Here is a 19,678-nt window from a genome sequence, read left to right as displayed (position 1 = left end):
ACCTTCCCGCGGCGTAGTAACTGAATGGAAGCTTTTAAAAATGATGTTCTCCTTTTTCTTTCATAAGACTTCATTTTCAAAAGTTGAGAACAGGCTCGCAAATAGTTATTTTCATTGGTTTAGGAGCTAGGAGGAGGGGCTAGCTGGGGTGGGGCGTGGCCGAGCGCAGGGTGGACTGAGGGGCGGGGCCGACTTCGGGGCGGGCCGGGGCCGAGCGCAGGGTGGACTGCGGGGTGGGGCGGGGCCGAGCGCAGGGTGGACTGAGGGGCGGGGCGGGGCCGACTGCAGGGCGGGGCGGGGCCGACTGCAGGGCGGACTTCGGGGCGGGGCGGGGCCGGGCCGGGCCAGCCGGGGCGGGGCGGGGCGCGCGGTGGCGCCGGGCGGCGATGGCGGCGGACGGGGACTGGCAGGATTTCTATGAGTTCCAGGAGCCGGCCCGGGGCCTCCAGGACCCAGAGAACCGTCACGCGAGCCCCGAGGCCGCGGCCGGGGCGGGCTTGGGCGGCGACAGCTTCCCGGCGCTTGCCTGCAGCTTGGAGGAGAAGCTGAGCCTGTGTTTCCGTCCCCCGCCCGCGGGCGTCGAGCCCCCGCGGGCGGCGGTGCGGCCCATCACGGAGCGCAGCCTCCTGCAGGGGGACGAGTGAGTGCCCTGGGCGGGCGGGCGGGCGGGATTCCCTGCGCTCGCTCGCTCGCTGGCCCCGATCCGCAGTCGCGACAGGACTTGGGCCGCTAGCTCCTCCCTGCGACCTCCTTCCGCCTCCGCGCCGAGTCCCCGCCCCCCGCGCCCCACCTCCTCTCGGCGCCGCCGTGGCCTCCGCAGCCGCCCCCCGCTTGCCGGGCGCTTTCAGTGCCAGCGCCCAACCGCCCACGCTCCCTTCCAACCTGGGCCTGGGCCTCGCTCTCCTCCTCGGACAGGAAACCGTTGTCTCCTCGGGAGGGTCCCCTTGTCCTGCCCGGTAGTGAGCGCCCTTACCTCGTCCGCACGCGCGGGCTGAGCCCTGCTACGCGCCTGTCCCACACGAATGCCTGGCTGGCTGACGTTTACAGTGTCGGACCGGCGAGCTTGGTCAACACATGCTCGTCACCTGGCGTGAAAGGCGATTGAATGGATACCGTAGGGGAGCTTGAGAAGGTGTGTGGGACAGTCTGAAAGCCTTCCCTGAAAGGGGTGTGAGAACTGGATTCAGGTGGATGCGCAGGTGAAGGCAGGTCTAGGCATGGGGCGCATGCTGCCCCACGTGCAGAAGTACTGTCGCGTGCTGCAGTATGTGTGTCACAGGAGTTTATTGGGCCTTGCAGAGCGACCAGGTAGAGTGCAAGTTGACACAGAGGCAACAAGGAAGGGCGCTGGTTCTTCGTGCCAGGATCTCAGCGTGGTGGGAGACCAGTGTATAGACGGTGCACAGAGGCACTGGGGAGCACCTTCCACAGTGTTCGAAGGGAGTTGGGGAAGTGAGGGAGACAGCACCCTAGTGTTGTAGTCGGACAGGACTTGTAACTCCGGTATCTTTACCTTGGAAGATGGTCCCAGGCGAGAACCAGGGACCAGAGCATGTACTGGCAAGGAGGGACTGGAGATGCTGAAAGTACAACCAATGAGTGAGGACTGGGGACCAGGGATAGTTTCCAGAGCATTATTGGGGTGGGCAGATTAGAATTTAGGGAAGACCTTCCTTTTTGTTGTTTAATTATTTATTAAAAGATCATTTTATTGGAGACTCTCACAACGCTTGTTACAATCCATACATCGATTGCATCAGGCATGTTTGTACCTAGGTTGCCTTCATTCTTTTCTAGACAGTTACTTTGTGTTGAGCCCTTGCTATCAGCTCCTCTTTTTTCCCCTCTCCCACTCTCATACCCCTTGATAGATTATTAATTATTACTATGTTCATAACTTACAATAAGACGGCTGTCTCCCCCCCCCATGTTTTCTGTTGTTCTTGCCCCTGGAAAAGGATGTATGGTTATATGTCGCCTGTTGCAGTCGGTTCCCCCTTACTCGCTTCCTCTGCCCCTGGGAAGACATTCTTGAGAGAGAGAGATCTACAGCATGGAAAGGTGATTCTCACTCGAGGGCCTGTGTTTCCTTGGTGCAACAAGAGAAAATTCGGATGCAGCGGGGAATCTGAGAAGAGCTGGGACTGGAGGCCCAACTGTTCTTGGAGAGCTTTGCTGTGCCCTTTCCTTGTCTCAACACACTTTAATTATTTATTACAGCACTTGGAGGTTTACATAAAGATTACACGGAACCTTGTTTGTTGCTGTTGTTAGGTCCCGGCGAGTCGGTCTGACTCTGGACAACAATGAAACTGCCTAGCTCTGTGCCAGCCTCCCCGCCATTGCTGTTTGAGCTCATTGTTTCAGTCACTGTGCCTTTCAGTGACATCCCGTTTCCAAGCATGATGTCCTTCTCCCGCGACTGGTCCCTTCTGATAACATGCCCAAAGTCCCTCAGATGTCTTGCCACCCTCCCTTCTAAGGGACGTACTGGCTATACATCCTCCAACACAGATTTGGGCGCTTTTCTGGAAGTTTGTGGTAGATTTAATATTTTTCACCAACACCCTGATTCAAAGGTACCAATTCTTCTTCGGTCTCCTTTATTCATTGTCCAGCTCTCACATGCATCTGAGGCGATTGAGAATATCAAGGCAAAGGAGGCTTCAAAGTGACGTCTTTGCTTTTTAACATTTTAAAGAGTTCTTTTGCAGCAGATTTGTCCAGGGCAATATGCCATTTGATTTCTCGTCTGCTGTTTCGGTGGGTATTGATTGTGGAGCCAAGTGAACCGAAATCTTTGACAACTTCAGTCTTTTTTGCCATTGATGATAATGTTGCTTTTTGGCCTAGTTGGAAGGGTTTTTGTTTTCTGTTTCTTGCATCATTTTCTCAACATACAGATTAAATTAGTATGGTGAAAGGATACGGCTCTGATGCACACCTTCCGAATTTTAAAACAGGCAATATCCCCTTGTTTTGCCCCAACGACTGCCATTTGGTTCCACATGAGCATAACGAAATGTGCTAGAATTACTCTTTTTCTCAGTGTTATCCCTAGTTTATATGATCCACACTGTTTCGTGCCTTGGCTTAGTCAATACAACACAGCTCAAACTCTTCCTGGTGTTCTCTGCTTTCAGTGTTGAGTCATCTGATGTCAACTGATCCCTCTTTCCATGTTCTCTTCTCAATTCAACTTGCATTAAAAAATTCATATTATTGGGGGCTCTTATAGCTCCTATCACAGTCCATTGTGTCAAGCACATTTGTACATATTCAACTTGCATTTTTATCAGTTCCTTGTCTGTGTTTCTTTCCAACCCTTTTTGGCTTATCTCCAGCAAAATTTTAGCTTCTTTCAAATAGATTTCAACTGGTCATGACAAAGTAAAACCACCCTCAAAGCCTCTCTGGGGACACTTTGCTATGTCTTTGTCCCATAGAACCACTGGATGGACTTGAACTTCAAACCTTTTGGTTAGCAGCCAAGTGTTCAACTGCTGCACAGGAGCGATCATTATGCAGGATATACAGAAGTCAAACATAGCCCCTGACCGCCATGCACACTGTTGCTTCTGTTAGTAGCATCCTCTCCTCCTTTGTTTTATCTGTTACTTTTGGTGCGTCAATGTTGATACATTATTAACTGAGCCAGTGGTGTTTCAGTGGCTGAAACCTCCCCATCATGCCAGAAACTCTGGTTGGATTCCCCGCCAGTGGGCCTCAGGTGGAGGCACCACCCATCTGCTGTGGAAGCTCTTGTGTTGTTATCATGCTGAATGGGTTTCAGTGGAGCTTCCAGACTAAGATGAACTAGGAAGGGAGACTTGGAGATCTACTTACAAATAGCCCACAGAAACTGGGAGGTGCAGGACCCAGGAGCATTTCCTGTTGTATAATCCTGTGGGCTCTGACTCATCGTGACTGTTGAACAGAGTGGAATGGCTTGTTCTACTGTATAAAAGGTCGATCGGAGGCAGTATTTTGTGCTGTTGTACATAGAACCAACTCAGTGGCACCTAACAACAATAACAGGACCATGGCCTCTGACAAATGTAGATGTCATATGTCACCAGTAGAGTATTAGTGTAGTTTCACTGCCTTTAAAATACTTTGTGCCTTACCTATTTGTCCCTTTTCCCTTCCCTGTCCGGTCCCGCGGGACATCAACAACGTGGATACCTGAAAGAGGGACTGGGAATGAAGATGGGCAAGGGCGTGAGAAATGGAGGCAAGACAGGAATATGATCAAGCCTCGTTTATTGAGTTGAGAGCAGAGGTTTAAATAGGCAGCGAAGGGCGGGCACCATTATGTCACATGTAAAATAAGGTACAGCTGAGGTAGCCAATAGTCGTGCATCTCCAAACAAGGAAGAAATGGCGGGCAACTGATCAAACAGGTAAGTATGCTAATGAAGCATACCTGGCGCCTGGGGGGAGATGCCACCAGTCATGTATTGACCAATGAACATAGCAGCTGCTAGTGAAAGAGCACCAATCCTAGCAAGGGTCAAGGCAGCCACCCTCTGGCGGGAATGAAACAAAGGGCAGTAAAATCACAGGGCAAGTTTGTATGGCAGGAAACCGGGAGTAAATTCATAAAGGTCATACATGGCTTAAATCCAGGGTAGGGAGACACGCAGTTCCCTACACTTCCCCTTGAATTCTTGGAAATCATTGATCTGTTTATTGTCTTAGTGTTTTGTTGAAGCCAATTATTTATTGAAGCGTGTTCTGCCTGGTGGCATAGTGGTTACGCATTGGGCTGCTAACTGCAAGGTCAGCAGTTTGAAACCACAGGCAAATCTTTGGGAGAAAGACAAGGCTTTCTGCTCTCACAAAGAGTGACAGGCTCAGAAACCCACAGGGGAAGTTCTTCCTTGTCCTACAGGGTTGCTATAAGTTGACATCGACTCGATGGCAGCGAGTTCATTTTTGATTTTCAAAGTGTTTTGCCAGGGGCAGAAGAGAAAGCTTTAGTTTGAATTTTACAAGTGTACAAATGCATGTAGTCAATAGCCAAGATGACAGTTTTGAGATCGAGTCCTAAAAACGGAGCCCCAGTGGCTGCCAGTAGAGTTCAGCTGCCAATGAAAATATCTGTGGTTCGCACTCTGGTGCGTAGCGGGTATGCCTTGGACTGTTGATGGTAAGGTCAGAAGTTCTGAACGACCAACCACTCCATGGCAGAAAGATGAGGCTTTCTACTCGCATAAGAGATTGTGGTTCAAATTTGGGCCAGTCTGTGAGAATGCAGAGGCCAGACGACAGCCAGCCTCGGGCAGTTCCCCAAGGTGACTGGGAGTCAGAATCCACTTCAGGGGCAGTAGGTTGTCCTTAAGAGAAAATAGCATGTGGAAAAACTCCATTATCTTTAGACTCTTATTTTTCCATGAACTTTCTGATGCCCTCTCCTGTAGATTTATTTACTTTCAACTACTAGAATTCACGACATATCCTGGGTTTTAAAATTATGTTGATCAAATATCAAGTTAAGCACTTAAAACTGGTCATTGGGTTATATGTCGAAAATGAAAGGTTCCTGTTTTCCCCCACAAGTACTGTCTCTGTTAAGCTTTTGCTTAAAATATTTGGTTATGTTTAATAATGGCTTTCAGTGGGTGTGCACAGTGGTACAGATACCAAAGAACTCACTCTCTCTTCGGAGGCCGAGGCTGGTCCTGGTTGCCATTGCCCCCTTTCCTTGCGTCCATTCGTTTGCTCGAGCTCCCTCCTGTCCGCTTTACTCTAGTGGGGAATTCTTTCACGCAGCTGTTGCCTTGTCGGAGGGCGCTTTAAGAAGAGTTCTGGTGGGGTAGTGGTTGGGCTGCTAGGTGTAAGGTAAGCAGTTCACAACCACCTAGCCACTCCTGGGAGATAGATCCATAGAAACAAACCAAACAAAAAACCAAGCTTACCACCATCGTGTTAATATGGACCCACAGTGACTGGAGAGGTCAGAGCAGAGCAGAGCCCACTGTAAGTCTTCATGGGAGTAGAAAGCCTCATTTTTCTCCCAAGGAATGACCGGTGGTATAAAAATGCTGACCATGTAGTTAGCAGCCCAACTCGTGACCAGGGCTCCTCACTTCCATTACGATCACAGCATTTTTTCTCTGCTACTCGGACCACTCCGAGTCAAAATTGACCTGAGGACAGCAGGGACCGGGTGTTTTATTTAGCTGTCCCGAGTCCTAGTCTTAGTTTTGGTGAGATTCTGGGTGTGCATCTCCCCCAAGGCTTTCCCACTGGGTTTCTGCACAATTCAGAGTCCTCAGACTTTGACCTTTCTAGAGCTATTTATGACTGGGTGGTGATTCTGATATGATAAGCAGAGAATTCTAGAAATACTTGGCTGCTGCAGTGGACCCTGTGCTTTTCCAGTCACGATTATTTTGACCTTGGTGAAGAGAGGGGGATCCTCTATTGTTCTTGTTGTTGTTAGGTGCCATTGAGGTGGCTTTGACCCTGCACAGCAGAACAATACACTGCCCAGTCCTGCGCCACCCTCACAAATGGTCTTACGTTTGTACCCATTGTTGTAGCTACTGTGTCCATTGGTCTCGGTGAGGGCTTCCTTCTTTTTGGCCGCCCCTCTGCTTTACCGAGCACGATGTCCTTCGCCAGGGACTGGCCTCTCCTGACAGCATGTCCAGAGTACACGAGACAAAGTCTCGGCATCCTTACCTGTAAGGAACATGCTTTTTGTGTGTGTTTTATTGGCACATCGCCCCACATCATACCATTCAATAGTTTAGCCATATCCAGTCATTACCACAATCGTTACCACAATCAATATAAAAACATTCTATTCTGTCTTGTCCTCGTTGTTATAAGCTCCCCATTCCACCCCCTCTTCCCCTCTAAGGAGCAGTCTGGCCGAACTTCTTCCAAGACAGCTGTTTGTTCTTTTGGCAGTCCACGGTTGGATTCTCTCAGTGTCCTTCGCCAGCACCGCAATTCAAATGCATCAATTCTTCTTAAGTTTTCCTTGTTCAGTGTCCAACTTTCACAGCAAGGCAAGGGAAATACTGTGGCTTGGAGCAGGCACGCCTTCGTCCTCAAAGCAACCTCCCTGCTTTTTAACACTATAAAGAGGTCTTACGTGGCAGATTTATCGAATGCCGTTCATCCTCTCATCTCTTGACTGCTGCTTTCATGAGCATTGATTGTGACCCAAGCAACTGAAATTCTTGAGTACTTCAATTTCCCAACCTGCTTATTTTGGTGCTACCTATCGGTTCAGTTGTGAGGATTTGGGTTTTCTTTACATTAAGCTTTAATCCGCCCTGAAGGCTGCAACCCTTCAGGAAGTCATCCTCACCTTCAGCAAGCCAGGCTGTGTCACCTCCATATCTCAGGTTGTTAATAAGCCTTTCCCCAATCCCGGTGCCACATTCTTCTTCCTATAATGCAGCTTCTCTGATGATTTGCTCAGCATACAGGCTGAGTAAGTGTGGCGAGAGGATACAACCCTGACCTGCACCTTTCCTGACTTTACACCGTGCAGTATTCTCTTGTTCTGTTTGCACAACTGCCTTTTGATCCATGTGTAAGTTCCACATGAGCACGATGAATTGTTCAGGAACTCCCATTCTTCTCAAGGTGAGCCACAGTTTATTGTGGCCCACGCAGTCGAATGCCTTTGCGTAGTTAACAAAGCACAAGTAAACAGCTTTCTGGTATTCTCTGCTTTGAGGTTTTTTTTCTTAGAAGATCAAATCTACCCACAGTCCCTTCTTCTAGGTGAAGCATGAGTGCTCTTGTCTTTTCCTTAGAGTCTCACTGATGATGGAGCAAGTAAGCAGACGGAACAAAACCCAGAATCTACCGGCTGACTTCACCTACTGACCTTCCTTCCCAGGGCTAGGTATACAGAGGAGCTTCAAAGAGCTGAGGGAACAGCAAGTTAAAGATCGTGGAATTTGCTTAGGGACTTTGTGACAGCCCTTCCGTCAGTTCTTCAGTACTTGAAAATCTCTCCACCAGGACGGGGAAGGCCAGAGACCCTACAGGTTAGCCACCCGAAGGCCCGATTGGTAGTTAGACAATTTCCCGTCAACTTGGAGATGTATGAAAGTGCAGTGGTGGAATCCAACCTGTCAATCCGGTCCCAGCCTGATGATGCCTCCTTGGGGGTGTGGCCTTAAAAGGCGAACCCTGGGAACCTCCTTTTCTCTCTGCCCCTTTGCCTTCCTGCCTACTTGGACTTGACCGCAGGCTCTGCCATGTTTCCACCCACCTTGGATCCACATGACCCTGCACCCCCACCTCCTATCCCGCCCCGCCTGTGATCTACCGGCATCCTGTCTCACTGCACATGGCTACGTGAGTCTGAAGAGGGTCTGAGGGACTAATGTGGAGCTCATGAACTTGAGTTGGACCAGTCTGGGATGCCTTCTTCATATAGAAGTACTGCTTGACCTAAAGCTTGTTCTTACACATAGATGAGTGTCACTGGATCTGGCTCTCTAGACAAACTGGTATACCACACATGCCACATTCGCACGAGAGGCCTGATTCTAACAGAACGGACGTGACTGTGTGAATGGGGACTCGGGGGCCGAGGAGCCAGTTTCCTAGAGCTCCTTGAGTGCACCCTCTCCGTGAAGTGGACTGTGCATTCCAGAGGCAAGCATCCTTTTTGGATTCTGTGATTTGGCATTTGTGGTCCCATTGCTGCTTCTCTCTGGCACCAAATCCCTAATCGTTAAATCAAGCCTGTGGCTCTCCCATTTAAAATCTTATATTCCCCCTCAAATTATATATAATCTCTTGTATGTGAATGTTTTTCAAATTGGGTTATTACTGTGAGTTTGTTTTCTCTGTGTACAAGAATCAGCTTTCTACATATTAAGATGAAAATTAGAACATGTTAGAGATTTATTTTAATGCTAGGAGAAACAAATATGTAATTTAAAAAATGTTACAGCTAGCTAGTCACTGCAGTTCAACTGAATCCCGACTCGCTGAAAAAACCATAAATTTATGAGGGGGGCAGATAAAGATATAATATACTGGCCCCAGGAAAAAATCTTATATTGTGCCATAGAGTTTTCATGGCTGCAACCTTGCAGAAGCAGTTTGCCAGACCTGCCTCTGAGGTACGTCTGACTGGTTTTGAACCATTAACCTTTCAGCTAGAAGTTTGGTGCTTAATCAGTTGTGCCACTCAAGGACTATTCATAACTAAATAACCTATTGGAATTTCCAGGACATCTCTTCCCGATCCCCATATGACAGTTGTTTGTATGCCTCTAGCCTCTGGCTAGTCATTTAGGAGGAACCCTGGTAGCATAATGGCTAGATATTGAGTTGCCAGCAGTTCAGTAGTTCAAAACCACCAGCAGCTCCATGGGGGAAAGATGAGGCTTTCTAGTCCTATAAAGAGCTACCATCTCGGAAACCCACAGGGGCAGTTGTACCTTGCCCTGTAGGGTTGCTATGAGTCAGAAACAACTCCTTGGCATTAAGCTTTGTTGTTTTAGTGGGGCCATTTGGTAGCTTATATATGTGTAGTGTGTAACTCTACTTGCCCACTTAAATCCCATCTCATTGTGTCTGAATTATTCCTTTTTTTCCTGTGTAACTTCCTGTTTCATTATGTATGCAGATTATCACTCTGGTCCTGAAACAGAATTTTGGCCATGAAATGGAAGTGTGCTGTCCGTGTCTGGCGTGCTTTGGGCCTTTCCTCTGTGTGACCCCTCTGGGTCAGTCCTTGGAGCCGTGCCGCTGGGAGGGATGCCTGCCATTCCTTTGCAGCCTCGCATTTCACAGAACTGAAGAGTCTTTGTGGGAGAATGAGACCAGTCTGTGTTTCCTGAGGCTCGGTCAAGCGCCCTTACAGAAAACATACTCGCTACCACTGTGGTTGAAGGGGGTGCCAGCCCCCCACCACTAATCACGGGTTCCATAGGCACAATTGTATGGCTGAGGCATATAAATATTATATTAACGTCATCGAGAGCATGAGAGATAGAAATAATGGAGGCAGACGCATTTCATGGTAGCAATGTTCACCTCAGCCCTACTCATCATGAAGCGACACGGAGGACCAGGGGAAAGGGAACAGGGGAGCGAGGAGAGGAGAAGGGAGGAAAGGGGGATCCCATGAGAGGTCAAGAGAGGAGCCACGAGATCTCTTTATTGCTGACCCAGGCCTAGATACCTTTGGGGGGAGTGCAAGCCCACCAATTACAGGTAAAGACATATGTCACAGGAAGGGGTGGCACTCTAAGTTATACAGCAATGAGGGGGACAATCTAGGGATATACATGCAATAGTAAGAGGAAGGATTGGGGGTATACATGTGACAAGATGGATGGGCGGATCCTAGATAGAGGATGGCAGCCTAACTTTAGATGTAACTGAGCTGGTTTGATCTGTTCTCCATAGAAACCATAATCAGTAGGGTGTAAACCCCACCTACGGGAACCAAGCTAATGGTCCCAAGCCTCTTGGGAGAAGTAGCCTATTGTCCTTAACAGCAGGGAGCAGGGCCTACCTTAGTCTGGAGACTGATTGCTTCCAGGGAGGATGTCTGTAAGCATCTGACCTCCCCCCATATGCTAGCAAAAGGCCCCTAATGTTTGGCTTGTCTTTGGGGGAGACCAAAATGGGGAAAAGTCTCTTTATAATCCCACATGCCACTGAGTTGATGCCAATTCATAGCAACCCTATAAGGACAGGGTAGAACTGCCCCTGTGAGTTCCCAAGACTAACTCTCCAGGAGTAGAAAGTCCCATGTTTCTCCTGGTGGTTTCAAACTGCTGGCCCTGTGATTTGCAGCCCAGTACGTAACTGCTACGCCATCAGACTTCTTTTGCTTCCTCCCAAATACCGGGTGGCTGCTGCAGATAGTGCCTGTGTTCATCCATGGTGCACTCTGCCCCCTTTCATTTCATCGATTAGTTGCCAGATTGTTATATTTCCAATTAGATGTAAAATCCCCATCTCCACTCCTATCAAGCTTGGATCAGGAAACTTGTCTCCAGAAAGTAAGACAAGTCTTTGGCTAGAGAGAGATGATTGACTTTCATGAAACAATCTCTATGGGTAGAAGGATCACTTGGCAGCTAACTGAGAGGTCAGTAGTTTGAATCCACCAGCCGCTCCTTAGAAAAAAGATGAGGCAGTGCCTTCCATAAAGATTACAGTCTTACGAACACGATGGAGTAGTTTTACTTGGCCATATAGGGCTCTGTGACTCGGAATCAACCTGAAGGTAACGATGTATATATGTACTTACGCTTTTATATGTCTCGTAAATTGTATGTATACTATTTTATATATAATCCATAAAATATATTTTGTATAGTATGTGGAATATATAATATGTGTCATAGATGATATCTAATATAACATAAAAATAAATGCAGGGTAGTTACTACCCATGTGGTTCTGGAAACATGACTAAACCTCCTTGTGCCTCGGTTTCTTCCTCTGTAAATCAGGGATAATAAAGGATCCTATTTCATAATGTTTTTGAAGATTCAATGAGTCAATATATGCAACTGGCTTAGAACAGTGCCTGGCACCCAGCACAGGTGATTTGTTAGCGATTCATTACCAGTAGTGGTAGTTTGTAAACCACCTCAGAACTGGGGGCAAAGTGACGGGGGCGTTTTCACAGCCTAATGATAGGAATTTCACACAGCCATGTTTAGGACGCTCCCCTTTTGGATGCTTTCTGAGAAACCACACGCGCACTCTGTCTTTCTTCTTTGAGACTTGCTGTACTTTGGTCTTCCTTTAGAATGTCAGCCCAGGCCTGACTCATCATGACCCCACACAGGTCAGAGTACAGCTATGCCCCATTCGACTTTTTTGGCAAGTGGAATGCTGGGCCTTTCTTCTGAGATGCTAGTGGGTGATTCAACTCTCCAGCTTGTTGGTGGGCAGCCACGCGTGCTCCCTGTACCACCGGGGACCCCTCTGCCACGATACCCGGCGCTCTTGCTGTCAGAAAGACGCAAGGCCCTTGGCTGTCATTGACGGTGGTTTCCTGACTTTCAGGATTTGGAATGCCCTCACAGATAATTATGGGAACGTCATGCCTGTGGACTGGAAGTCGTCCCACACCAGGACCTTGCACCTGCTGACGCTGAACCTCTCAGACAAAGGGGTAAGTTAGGACCAAAGGTTTCGGAATAGTAGATCCGGGGCCTGGGTCAGAAACAGTAGCGGTACTGCTGTGTACCGTCGTAAAGTCAGGGTGCTGCCCCTGGTCCCCCGGCTCGTGGAAGCTGCAGTGGGCCTGGGCCCCGCATTGCCACCTTGCCTCTGCTTCTGTCAGCCTTCTGGCGCCTTCCTCCTGGTCCCTGGCCGCACGCTTGCTTGGCAGTTTAGCGAACAGTCTGTCTGCTGTGTCCGACCAGCAGCGGGCAGCAGGGTGGGTCATTTGGGTTCCCAGCTCAAGTGACCATCCTGAGGTTCTCAGGCCACTCCGTGAGGAGCCTCGCCTCTGTCCTCAGGCGCGGAGGGGCTGGAGTAGCAGCGCGGACACATTCGGATGAATGTAGTGACTCACTGGACATGACAGGTTGTCAGAGAGCTCTGTGTTCCTGTGACTGGTGGGGCCTTTCAAGGACTCTCCGTGCTTGACCTTTTAAGAAAGCCTGCCAATTGAGCGTGTTTGAGCTATTGTATGCGCCGGGGCACGTGAAGCAGAGATGCCTGCACCGTGGAGCGTGAGCGCGGGCGTGGGGTGGGGGAGCAGGGGCACGGGAATGACTGTTGATGGAAAATCACGGGGTTGGGTTTGTTTGGGGCGGACGGGTCACGGAGCCAGCTTACACAAGGCTCAGGGCCTGTGTGGGTTCCTTATCAAATGGCCATGTAAACACGTGCCCAGAGGGGTTAGCATTTCGCTGAGTGTCACCAGTAATCTGTGGGAGTGCTGGGCATCGGGCAGCCGGGGCTGTAAATAGCAGAGGCCATGCAAATGACTCGGGACAGCCGTCTGCTGTCTGGGGTTTTCCGGTGGGTGTCGTGGGGATGCGGCATCCTGGCCGCTTGTTTGAGTCCTTGCCTTTGTGAAGTGGTGGTGTGGACCGTGCATTCAGCCACAGGCACAAAATGCAGTACGTCCACCCTCCCTCTCTGCTCACGCCGATGCTCACTAAGGGAGCGAGGGCGCAGTGCAAGCTCCTCTTCTTCTCCGAAGCTTCCTCTGACTGTCTTCGCCTCGGCTGAGCTCGTGGCATTAGACAGCTCTAACGCTGGAGGGACTTGAAAGGACATTTCATCCAGCCTTCCACTCGGGCGGTGCCCTCTGACAGATGGCTGTTTCTCCATGGCCTCAGCTGGTTATCTTAACCCGTCAGGTGGTGAACGGGCCTGAAATTAGACATCTCTTCCTCATAAAGGAGGAGCACACAGGTAGCGTGTTCCAGTTATAAAACAAGATGGACAGATTGTTTTAAAACATACCTTCACAGGTGGAGAATATTTATTTTGCATTAAGATGAGAAACACGTTCTGAGAAACTGGCTTGCTAGACCTTCGTTGTCTGTTTAAGGCTGTGATGCATCTCTCCTAGTGGATGGCCCCTCACCTGTTCCAGATCAGTTTGCGGGCCATCCCCCCCCCCCCCCCCATGGGCACATCTGCAGCTCCCTACAGGGAAGCAGCACCACCTGCTCGCTTCTGACCTTGGCACCGGGTGGGGTGATGGGCTGCCTGGCAATCAGGAAGGCACATTTATGCCCTGATACCCAGACAACCAAGGTTAGATTTCAAAGCCTCAAAGGAATTCCATCCCTTAGCATATGCCGCCTCCCTGGGGAATGGGCCTGACTGCCACTCTGCATAGATGATCTGGGATCATTATTTCTGAAGTCATGGAAATTTATTTCGATGGCTTACCACTGTGTGTTTTGGCAAGAAGTAGAAACCTGTTCGAATCCCTGGCCCTTCTTGAATGTGCCCACATGAGTGAGTGCTTAGGACCATCTTCTGTCCCTCGGAGACTTCGTAAGTGACAGGAGCCTTATATATCTTTATAAGAGGGTATGATAATTGTTTCTTTTGTAAGAACTAATTACCAGAGTAGGTCCAAGGAATTGGTGATTGAAGATGTCTTCAATGTCCAGCTCTTCCAAGATAATACATGGCTCCATTTCCCCGATCCTCCCTTGAGTAGATGTCCGTGGGTTCTCCAGCTCTCTGCGATGTCCCACAGAAACTCACAAAACTTTGAGGAAATGTCTCACATGGTAGTGGTTGCTGTTCATCCCAAAATCTAAGGGCCGGGCAGAGGTGAACCAAATCCAGAGTCCAGAGCTAAAGGCAAAACATGTCCCAAAGCCACAGCAGGTCTTTCTCCTATTAAAGGTCAGTCAGGAAAATCGAGGTCTGGCTTTCAGGTGAGGCAATGTGGAGAACGGTATGGTGGCCCCATCCAAGACTGGGTGTGACCTGGTCCACTCTTAGGACGCCCACAAAAAGCATGGCTTCCTGCCTTTGGAGTACTAAGGTAGTCTTTTTTAACTCTTTTTTCCCCCTAAATTTTATTTTTTTAAATAATTTTTTGGGGGGGCTCAGACAACTCTTATCACAATCCATCCATCCATCCATCCATCCATCCATCCATCCATCCATCCATGTGTCAAGCACATTTGTATATTTGTTGCCATCATCATTCTCAAAACATTGGCTTTCAACTTGAGCCCTTGATATCAGTCTTAGGAGTAATTTTAACACCTTTGTTTATAGGTCAGAGGGGAAAAGAAAACTATTGTCCTTAAGAGACAGCATCAGAGAGCGAGGGCTGGGGCCAGAAGTGGGTAGAGATCCAAGAGGATAACTGCTGAACAAGCCTTGGTGATGTGGTGGTTACTTGTTGGGCTTCTGATGGCAAGGTCAGTAGTTCAAAACCACCAGGCGCTCCTCCAGAGAAAGATGGAGCTTTCTCCTCCTAGGAAGAGTTACAGCCTCAGGAACTCACAGGGGGCAGTTCTGCCCTGGCCCAGAGGCTCCCTCAGCCAGCATAGACTCCATAGCAGTGAGGGAGAGGATACTGTTAGGTCGATTTCCATCATCCCCACATTCTTCTGACCAGTCTTGAAGCCAATAGCCCCTGGCATCAAGAGCCTTCTCCCTTGACTGTTGTCTTTTTTATTATAAGTAAATTATGAAAAGAGTAACTGTCATAACTTAAAAACCAAAAGCTAACCCGGGACCATAGGATTTAAATTTTGAAGGCAGCCACTGTCACCCCCGAGGTTGCTGGTGCTGGATTATATGCGCATACTACTTAATTTGCTTTGTTTTTTCCATTTTAGGCCTGAGCCATGTACTTTCTTACCAAAGAAGTTGAAGCGTTAGCTCTCCTCGCCCTAATTTCCAACCCTATAAACCTTGAGAAGACCCTCCTCCCCATTTCACCATTATGATGATGTCGTCTTATTTGATTCCTCTTTATCGTCATGGGCTTTGTTCTTCCTGGGGTAATAATTTTCTTTGGGGTGGGGGGTGATTTCTTTAAGATTCATTCACCCACCCAGTCTCAACTGAGCCAGAAGACTCAAGTGTGGTACATGAAATCTATAATTCAGTGATCCATCCTTCAGGCTCTCGCTGACTCCGTTGGCCCCTTAGCCTTTCTGGACCCCCTTCGCAGTAACAGTTCTGATCCAAACTGGCTTCTCTCTAGCTTTCCAGCCAGTGTTCTGCTGGGATCCTCCCTTCACTGTCACTACAGGGATCCTGTTCACCTTTCTCTTCTGGAAGCTTCAGTGCCTTCTGCTCCTCCACCTGCCTCCAAGTTCCGGTGGACGTATCTGTCGCAGGCCTTTGAGGGCTGCTGGGAGGTAGCTTCTTTGAGCATTTGCACGCCTCTAGTCTCTGTGCCTACTCAACGGTTTGTTTCGGATGTACTTCATCAAAGCATGGCAATTATGTTCATTGTTCTCCAGCATCTAGTGTTGTGAAGGATTCGGTGATGTTGGTTCCTGATCTACTTTTCTCCCTCTGGCAGCTTTTATGTGCTTTTCTTTACCCCTACGGTGGTCTGAGCTCTCCTGAGGAGGTGCTGAAAGCCACGGCCAGGGCTTTCCTTAGCGAGAAATAGAATGAGGAGGTGTCTTCCGGGTGCTCCACCGGGACCTGCATCGTATGGCAGTAGATGGACTCAGTGCCGGATGCTTCTCCCATCTCTGGTCCTCAGCCATGTAGTTCTTTGGCCTCTGCCTCTACCGCCCAGGAAGCCCATCCACTGCTCTGCCTCGCAGGCTCATCATCACCTTGGCAGTGTCTCTGCTCTGTCTCATAGTCAGTCCCCTTGCCTTGGCCCCTGGTCTCAGCGAGGCATAGGCCCTGCCACGTCAGGCAGGGGTTTCTGATGTGCTCCACCCGTGGCTCTTCTTCCTTGATGTTCCCAGGCGGTCTCACTCTGCCTGGCTCTGAGATGACTCCCTGCCAGCCAGGGGATTGCCGACCTAGTCCCCTCTCTTAGTGGTCCACACACCCGGCTTGCATAGTCCCACCCAATCAGTGGACAGGAGCGACAGAGACACAGGCAGATGGAAGACCCGTGATAAGAGGCTGCGCTTCCCCACAGCACGTGTAATTGCCTTTCGTTCATCTATTTACAGTGCTGTTGGATTTGAAAATCTTTGGCAGTTTAGGTAAGAGCTACACGCCTATTTCTGGTCCTTTTCCCCTTCTGTTTTACTTGAAAGGAGAACCCATGCTTGCCTCTGTTTAGGAAAGTCACAGTGCTTTGGGGGAGTCCGATCTCTTAGAACATAGAGTCTTTGTTTTTCTGTGTCTCGATTCCTCTGCTGGCCCTATCTTGTTTCCGCAGCCCAGTCGGGCCTGTGTGCCTCTGTAGTCCTGGAATTTCTGATGCCGCTGATGGTTGGGTGCCGTTCTTTCTGGCTCTCAGCCCCCCCGTGGTCATGCCTCTGGTGAAGAGCGCTCACTGACCAGGCGCGGCGGTCTGGCAGAGAGGACAGGGCAGGCCTCTCTCTCCCAGCAGTGCCTTCCAGGGGCATGTGACCCTTTGGCCGTGTCCATAGCATCAGTGTCTTGAATCACAGGACAGACTGGATAGGGCTGGTGGGACAAACAGGGAAAAAAAAATCACGAGCACAGTTAGGTTTCAAGATCTTTAAAACATCTATTTGGGCTCCGAACCCAAGTCGGCTCCCGACACGTGGTGACCCATTGTGTTTTTCGTTAACGAATTCACTGAAGTAGGTTGCCAGGCCTGACTTCCGAGTCTTTGTCCAGAAACTCTGCTGAAACATGATCAGCATGCCGGCCACACGCCAGCCTCCGTGGACAGCCCGTTGGTGCCTGTATGTGTGAGGCACACTGGCTGGACGCGGAGCACAGGGCTCTGGCATAAAAGGCAGATGTGTCCAACCTGAGAGCTTCAGTGGGAAGCTCATGGACATTACTGTTTGCCAGGGTGTTTAAGTGATGCTCTTTTATTCTGAATGTTACAGGGTAGTTACAAGTAAACAGCTATTGTTCTGTGGAATTTAGCCCAAACCAGCCTGAGGTTAGATTGTTCACAAAGTATCTTTTTTGGTACTCTGGTCTCCTCTACCATCTGCTGTAATTCCAGGCTCTGAAACTTGCTAATGAACACCATTTTTGTCTGCTTCTCCTTCAGCATTTGTCGCAGTTTTTCCTCCCAAAGAGAAATTGGGCAATCGAGGGTGTCGGTAGCACTTTGATCTTGTTTAATTTGCGGTTCTCTGACTTCACACACAGCCTGGTCTGCAGTGGAGGTCACTTGGTGACAGGTCCCTCTCCCACAGAAACGCTCGTGGTGAATGAATGCTTTCACAGAGACTCCCTTTGCTGTGACCGAGGGGTTAACCGTGGGGATTTTTCTCTTTAGATCAGTGACGGTTTGCTCTTTGACACGTCTGATGACGAGGAACTCCGGGAACAGCTGGACATGCACTCCATCATTGTCTCCTGTGTCAACGAGGAGCCCCTCTTCACTGCGGACCAGGTAGAAGGGGGTCCCCCTGAACAAAAGGAAACGGGGCTGCAGAGCTGAAAGAGGTTCTCTCACTGGGGTAGTCAGTGAGATCGGCTGTGAGGAGTTACCATGTATACTCGAGTACAAACCAACCCGAATATCAGCCGAGGCACCTACTTTTACCATGAAAACGGCATTAAAAATGTGCTGAAAAAACTCGGCTTATACACAAGTATATACGGTACTTATTTTTTCCCCCTAAGTTTCGTGACTCTATCTATAGCTTACCTGCTGCTGACCTCAAGGTCGGTGGTTCAAACCCACTAGCAGCTCCAAGGCAGAAAGATGTGGCAATCTGCCTTTGTAAAAAAGGTGCAGACCATTTCAGAAACGCTGTGGAACAGTTCTGCCTTGTCCTGTAGGGTCACTGTAAGCGAGTCCACTTGATGGTAGTGGGTGTAGTCATGAGGTGACTTTTCTTCCATGAAAACAAACAAACAAACAAACAAACAAACTGGTTATATATAATATGAAGCTGATGGGGATCATGTTAGTGGAGAAAATTTCCTCAAACAGGCTGTGATAAACAGTACAGTTAAAGGCTATTGCTTGAACAGAAATCAGAAAGTGGATGGTGGATTTCCCACTTCCGTTTAGATCTAGGCAGCAGAACCCTGGTGGCGTTGGGCTTACGAGACTGAGCACAAGCAATTGTACAGAGAGACCTCACCCGTGTGCACAGCAGTGGTCTTTGTGTTTGCTGCCGACAGTGAAGATGTGCTCTCTTCCCGAAAGCTCTGATGTCACAGGCTGTCCTCTTCCCTGGTCCTCAAATAATCAACACTCTGGCCATAGTTTTGTTGTTGCTCATGGACTCTCTTACTCACCCGCCACCTGGTTGCCTCTCCCAGTCCAGAGTGCAGGAGAATGCCGGTTATTGGTTGGAGTCCTGGGTGGTGCACACACTTAATATGCTTAGCTGCTCACCCAGAGGTGATGCATTAGGCTGGTGACTGCAAGGCCAGCAGTTCGAAACCACCAGCTTTCCCTGGGAGGCAGTTGAGGTTTTCTTCCCTGTACAGAGTTACAGCCTTGGCAGTTCACAGGGGCAGTTCTAACCTGTCCTAGCGTGTCAGCATGCACTCGATGGCCGTGTAACTGGCCAAAGGGCAGTATTCTGCACAGAAACGGTGTCGGTCCTCTGCAAGCCTGGCTCCTGTGCATCAGCCTTGATGAGACGTGCCTGTGTCTCCTGGACAGGCGCGAGCATCATGCCTGCTGCTGGGCTAGTAACAGCGCCTGGTGTTTGGGCGACGCGAGTCCAGGCGGCTTTCTCCTCTCTGAATGGCCTTCCCACTGCAGTTGTGCTATCACAGCGGGGCGCACAAACTTCTGTTGGAAGTAAACCGTGCCCCTGCCACTGAAACAGTGGATTCTGTTACTCCAGAAGATTTGGCGGCTGCAGAGGCAAGGTTAGTTAGGACATTTGCTCTGGCAAGTTGGGGAAGAGTCTAGTAAGGAGAAACCAGGGAGAGCATTGCATGTCCTTTGCTGTCATCCTTTCATCCGAGGGCTGCTTTGTCATTTTGTGTTTGGATTGTCCTGGGCAGAGAGCAAGGTGATAACAGGTCAGAGCAATGTCTTGCAGTGTAGCAGGATGTATCACACAGAGTAACCTTGTGAGACCACTGCCTCCAACAGTCAGCCGGAGTTTTCAGATGCAGAGTAACA

General features: G+C 49.4%; 1 protein-coding gene across 2 annotated transcripts in view; it reads left to right on the top strand.

Annotated features, from left to right (window-relative positions):
• The first annotated feature begins 348 nt into the window (after positions 1–348).
• Positions 349–19,678, top strand: part of FEZ2 (fasciculation and elongation protein zeta 2) — a 63,896-nt gene continuing 44,566 nt past the window's right edge. For both annotated transcript variants that reach the window (XM_075535939.1, XM_075535938.1), the window contains exons 1-3: positions 349–640; positions 12,022–12,130; positions 17,861–17,977. In XM_075535939.1, coding sequence (XP_075392054.1) covers positions 387–640; positions 12,022–12,130; positions 17,861–17,977 — 480 coding nt within the window. In that variant the 5' untranslated portion in view covers positions 349–386. The remainder of the gene's footprint in view (positions 641–12,021; positions 12,131–17,860; positions 17,978–19,678) is intronic.

Source organism: Tenrec ecaudatus, chromosome 17 (genome assembly GCF_050624435.1).
Source record: "Tenrec ecaudatus isolate mTenEca1 chromosome 17, mTenEca1.hap1, whole genome shotgun sequence".
Taxonomy (NCBI): Eukaryota; Metazoa; Chordata; class Mammalia; order Afrosoricida; family Tenrecidae; genus Tenrec; species Tenrec ecaudatus.
This window is presented reverse-complemented; position numbering and strand designations above follow the sequence as displayed.